The sequence below is a fragment of the Arachis ipaensis genome, chromosome B10 (assembly GCF_000816755.2).
Source record: "Arachis ipaensis cultivar K30076 chromosome B10, Araip1.1, whole genome shotgun sequence".
NCBI lineage: Eukaryota > Viridiplantae > Streptophyta > Magnoliopsida > Fabales > Fabaceae > Arachis > Arachis ipaensis.
Genome location: NC_029794.2, coordinates 9,653,041 through 9,659,304, shown reverse-complemented (window position 1 = coordinate 9,659,304; position 6,264 = coordinate 9,653,041). Strand labels below are relative to the sequence as shown.

Genomic DNA, 6,264 nt, shown 5'->3' with positions numbered 1-6,264 from the left:
TGCTGTTTACTAGCCACTGTTTTTTCGAATGTAATTGGCGGCGGTTTCAAACCACTGCTATCTCCTAACATGATTTTTCAAATTTCTAACGGTTATTTCGCAACCGTCGCTATTTTTCAGATAAATGGCTGCAAAAATACTGTATTTTACACTGGCAATCAACGCTCTTTTTTATTTTAATGTACAATTTATTTTTATTTTTATTTTTTTATTGAATCCTTCTTAATATTAGTAAGTTAAATTATTTTATATCCCGAAAAATAAATTGCAAGGTAAACGACACTAGCAAAACCATTAATTTAATATATATAATTATCCGAATATCAATAAAGTGTACTCCTTACTAAGAGTTGCATAATCAACACCAAAAAAGTGTATATCTGAAAGAAAAAAAAAGTTCCACAATCCTAAGATCTACTTTCTATTCTGTCCCTCCAATGCACTCATCCATGCGGCAACGTCTGATGGCAGCTTCCCACCTTGCCCTTGAAGTAGACATATCAAAGCACTCTCCATTGGCTGCATCCTGACCTTCCCAGCTGTTACTTCATCCTCCACTGCCTGTCTTTTTGTCTTCTCGGCTGCTACTTCATCCTCCACTGCCTTCCTTTTCAATTTCTCTGCTGCCAACTCTGCCTTATCTTTTGTGCGTTAAGAGATACAACTCTCCTCTACTAACTCTCCTCTCTTGTCGTTCCGACTGTACCAATAATGATGACAAAGTGAATAAGTAGAGGAAGAGATAGTTCAAAAACATTCCCAAAATTAGATTATTTTTTTAATCCTTCTTAATATTAGTAAGTTAAATTATTTTATATCCCGAAAAAAAAATTGCAAGGTAAACGACACTAGCAAAACCATTAATTTAATATATATAATTATCCGAATATCAATAAAGTGTACTCCTTACTAAGAGTTGCATAATCAACACCAAAAAAGTGTATATCTGAAAGAAAAAAAAAGTTCCACAATCCTAAGATCTACTTTCTATTCTGTCCCTCCAATGCACTCATCCATGCGGCAACGTCTGATGGCAGCTTCCCACCTTGCCCTTGAAGTAGACATATCAAAGCACTCTCCATTGGCTGCATCCTGACCTTCCCAGCTGTTACTTCATCCTCCACTGCCTGTCTTTTTGTCTTCTCGGCTGCTACTTCATCCTCCACTGCCTGTCTTTTGGTCTTCTCGGCTGCTACTTCATCCTCTACTGCCTTCCTTTTCAATTTCTCTGCTGCCAACTCTGCTTGTAGTTCAAGAAGCACCCTTTGGGTCTCCTCCCTTTCAAAATTATTGCTCGGCTGATGGGAATTCATATCGAAGACTTGAATAGAAGTCGGCCCCAACCCCATGCCACGCACCCTACCCGGGTGCTCCTTTTCGAGAGTTTGAGCAAGCGAATCATTCTGAGACAATAGTCTAGAGGATTCATCACGTTGCTCAATAGCCTCAATTCTTTCCTACACACATAGATAACCAATTATAAGCATTTATTAGCTAGTCGCTAACCGCACAGACTTCCAATAAAATTTTAAAAACTAAAACATAGGAGAAACTACTTCCCGATTCTCAACACATTACTTACTCCAATAGCCCGAGCTGCATCATGGACATAGGAGCCATTAGCTCTTTTGTGCGTTAAGAGATACAACTCTCCTCTACTAACTCTCCTCCCTTGTCGTTCCGACTGTACCAATAATGATGACAAAGTGAATAAGTAGAGGAAGCGATAGTTCAAAAACATTCCCAAAATTAGATTACCTCTTCTTCTCCGAGCCTTGCCAAGCTTTTTGATCTGCCAGTGTGGTTGTAAAGCTGCTTTGATCGATTCTCAGCATTTTTCTTACACTTCTCCTGTCATGCCATCAAATTAAGAGTTACTAGAGACTAGTTCTGACTAACTCAATGTGACATAAATGGACTTTTTCTGTTATGAAACAAAACTATATTACATGTGTCTCTTCGCTATTGCGATAATCGAGAAACCATCTCCAATGGTCTGCAGTAATTCTATCTGGGCGGTTTTCAATATTTTCTTCAAGTGAAAGTTTTGGGTCATAGCAGTGATGGTATAATCTGTTCCTCGTTTCCTTCTAAGCCCTTCCTAGCATTTTGAATATTATATGGTTGATAATTCCTCTACTATCTTCTTCAAAATGGAACATTTCCTGGAACATTAAAATTAAGTTGTCAGTAGTGTTCAAATTATGAGTTTGGAATGGTACGAGGAAATAAAAATAACATTTTACCTTTACACATTCATTATAGACCTTGTCCCTGGTGCGAACTTTCTCTAGTCCTTCTCGCAGATTGGGAATTTAGTGTAGTCAGATCCTAGCAGTCCCATAACGCCGCTCAGTAGACCTGCTTCATCCCCAACTGGTTGCAGTGCACTGTTAAACCTGAGTACGATCTTTCTTCCATTAGGTGGCTTCATAGCTTCTTTCACACTCAGTTTGACCTATTTGATTGTGCCATCAGATTCTGTAAAACATATTTATTCTTAGTTAGTTACCATTGGAGCCAAGCTGCGATGACATCATAGAAAAATAGCTAAATGAAAAATAGAATTAAATGAATTCTCTTATACCAATTGTTTTAACATCCCAAAATTCTGTGGTCTTGCGTCGCTTGCGCTTCTGAGCATCCGATGCAGCAAAAAGGTTATCAACATGTTGGTCAAAAGAATCTACCTCATCTGCCTCTGGGTCTAAGTCTTCGGCGTCTGGCTCCGAGTTTTGAACATCATTCGTGCAAGCCTGTGGAGTAGGCAGTGGTTCGCTGCAGGGCAGACGAAAGGGGCGTAAAGACGAGGATGCGGGAGCACCACTGCCATTGGGTGGCGGAATTGGACAGTCTGCTCTCTACGAAGTTGAGGCTGCATCAAATCCTACTTGAGGCTGCTGACATGCTATGTCTACACGGGCTTTCTTCGTGAAACGACCTATCCTGGGCATCTTTTCTAGCTGCATTCGGATCAAAACAAAGTGATAATAATTAATATATAGATAATAATATGTATTAACATGCAAAAATGACACTGGCATACTCTAGTTACTATTATTTGAACTCGGGTATTTATGACATTTTGATACTAAACAATTTATAAAATGAGACCAAAGACCGCAGTTAAGGGTGATAATAGATAATTTAATCAGAATTATGAAATACATTAACAATTAAAGGTATTAATAAGTAATGATAGTTATGGTAAATCAATATTATGTGATACTAAGCTTACTTGGTATACAGGAATTATGCCCAAATTTGTGGTTTGGAATACACTACCAAGTCATACCTATTTCAATTGTATATATCATCATATAGCTCATTATATTAATGGTGGGACATAGCGTGTCATCACCAAACAAAACACATACATATAAACTATAATAAGAATAATATATAGCATGTGCAATTCACAATTCATAAATTCATTCCAAGCTCATATATAGATTAGGAGAGTACATGAGTACATGAGTTGAGAGACTCTATTAACAAAGAACTCAAAGTTGGGTCTAAAAAGGTTAACCATTAATGTATTCATAATTACTCTATAATGCCTATAATCATCATAATATTCTGCACTATTGGAGGTTAATTTTGGGATTGAGACTTAGCAGTAGCATGTTTATCAATTAGAAAATATCATGTTTAGTTATAATAATTAGGGGAATGTTGGAGAGTTGAGACTTGAATACTAAATGCAAACTAACCGTACTAGAGAGGTCATTACTTATTTCTATGTTAACAACGTCACAAGTCATTGCAAAATTTGGACAATGAACATTGTTTGCAAGAAATTTCTATGTCTTGGGTAGCAACATTGATAAACCACTATTTTATGGTTTATCTTGTATTTAATTGAGTGGTTTCATCAAGTCTTTACCCACTTATTCATATGATTTGTATGATTTTACAATCCCTTCCTAGTTTTGTTCTATGGTTGAAAACTTGCTTCCTAGAGATCTTTAATTTGTATATTTTAATCCTCCTTTATACCATTCGATGTCGTGATCCATGTGTTAAGTGTTTCAGGCTTTATAGGGCAGGAACGGCTTAGAAAATGGAGAGGAAGCTTGCAAAAATAGAAGGAACACAAGAAACCAAGGAGATAACCAGCGAGCATCGACACGCACGCATGGCTCATGCGAGCGCGCGACATGGAGAAATTTGCAGTGACGCGTGCGTGTGCCTCACGCGTACGCGTGGATTGGAGTTCGTCACGAAGACGCGTGTGCGTGGATGACGTGTCACGCCAAAATGACCAGCGACGCGTGCGCGTGACTAACACGTATGCGTGACATGCGCAATCTGCAGAAATAACAAAAAACGCTGGGGGCAATTTCGGGCCGAGTTTTGACCCAGTTTTTGGCCCAGAAACACAAACTAGAGTCAGAGAACGTGCAGAGACTCAACAGACATTCTCATTAGCATAGTTTTTAGTTTTTAGATCTGAATCTAGAGAGAATTTACTCCTCCTCTAGGTTTTCTTTACATTCATAGTTTTATAGTTTTATGCTTTTGCTTTGGATATTGAAGAGTCATCATCTCCGTTGAAGATACTATTCTAGTTTGTTTTCCTATTTCCTGTTTATTTATTCCATATTCTTAATTCTTGTTTAGAGCTACAATTGGATTACTTTTAGAATTTATTTATGCAAAGGATTACTTTTACTTTTAATTAATTTTGAATCTCTATTTTATTTAAATTATTATGTCTCTTTTCTATTCCAAACTTCCAATAACGAAGATGGTATCCATGTGGATAGAGTAGTCTCCCAACTTGACATGGGGGTTGATTAAAAGGAGACACTTGAGTTGGAATGCTCAAGTGCTTAGTTAAATTGAAAGTTGTTGGCTAATTCTATATTTACTAACGCTAGACCTTCCCAAGGGAGAGGACTAGGATTTGCGAATAAGAGTTAGCTCAATCACTTGACTTTCCTTTATTTAGTAAGGGTTAACTAAGTGAAAATAACAACCTCTTTATACTACACTTGAGAGAATCCCAACAAGGATAGAACTTCCGATTAATCATTCCCTCAGTCAAGGCTTTTTAATTTGAATATATAAATCTCTTTTAATTTTTATTGCTTTAATTTACAATTATTTATTTACTCATTGCCCAAACTCAAAATCACCCAGAAACTCTTGATTGATAACTTAGCACCCTTTCTAGCAACTCGTTGGGAGACAACCTGGGACTCATACTCCCAGTATTTTTATTCTAAACTTTTGTGACAACCTTTCTAAATTGATGGAGCGGATTTCAGCCGGTTAAGAGCTATACTTGCAACGTATTTCCTATATTGAATTCTTAATCGGTCGACTTGCCGCCACGCATCAAACATCTTCCGTGGTTCACACTTTAAGTTGATTATTAATTTCTTCCTATCGCCTAAATAGTGTCACTGTTAACACTGCTCACTTATAGACCAGTCACTTCAAAGTTGAAACCTGAAATTTAAGTCAATAGAAGTATCTAGAAAAGTAAAAAACTCAAGGAGCACTACAGCCTTTAGAGAATTCATGTTTTGTTATTTGATTATGCTTATATTGATCATACACGTTATTCTAATACTACATTTTCTAAGTTTGAACTAAGACAATTCATTTGACCCAAAATATATAGTCATGGATACATAACAAAAGTGCAAAGTCTTTGATATATAGCAAACAATATTTGATAATTAGAATCCTAATTCTTGTATATAACACTCCATGCCCATTCTTATTAGTTTAAATCACCTCTCCTGTATTTGAAAGTTACTAATTTCTAAAAGATTGAAAATTTTCCCCTTTTCTAAGGTCTAATTGTTCGTGTCATCATCACCAAGCATTAGATATTTTTTAGCATGAAATATAAGTTAAAAGATCCTATATGGTAAGTGGGGAGTGGGAGACTTGAGAATTATGATAAACTGGTTTAGCGTTATTAGTATTGACTAAGAAAATACTGAATGCAGTCAATACTGAGAATAAAAAATGCAGGTAACCATTATCAGCAACAATATTCAAATATAACAGTGAGAACATAGAAAACGTAGTTCACTGAGAGTTAATACCCAACTCAGAATCCACTATTAACGGACTCATGCTCCTCATCAACAAATGGCACTCCTCATTAACAAATTAACTCAGCTAACTAACCACATTAGGAGCAACTTGCATGTCAACTTTAAACTCATTATTGGCTTCTTTTTCAAACACTAAACAAGAAAAAAAGCACAGGGTGTCCAGTGGTGCTTACCCGCAGGTGGATGA

The 6,264-nt window shown here is 36.7% G+C and overlaps 1 protein-coding gene across 1 annotated transcript; it reads right to left on the bottom strand.

Moving 5' to 3' along the window:
* Positions 415–1,723, bottom strand: LOC110268345. Its single transcript, XM_021114433.1, has 2 exons — positions 1,128–1,723; positions 415–603 (listed from the first exon to the last, which is right to left on the bottom strand). Exons 1-2 carry the CDS (start codon positions 1,347–1,349, stop codon positions 415–417), a joined length of 411 nt encoding a protein of 136 aa, XP_020970092.1. The 5' UTR covers positions 1,350–1,723.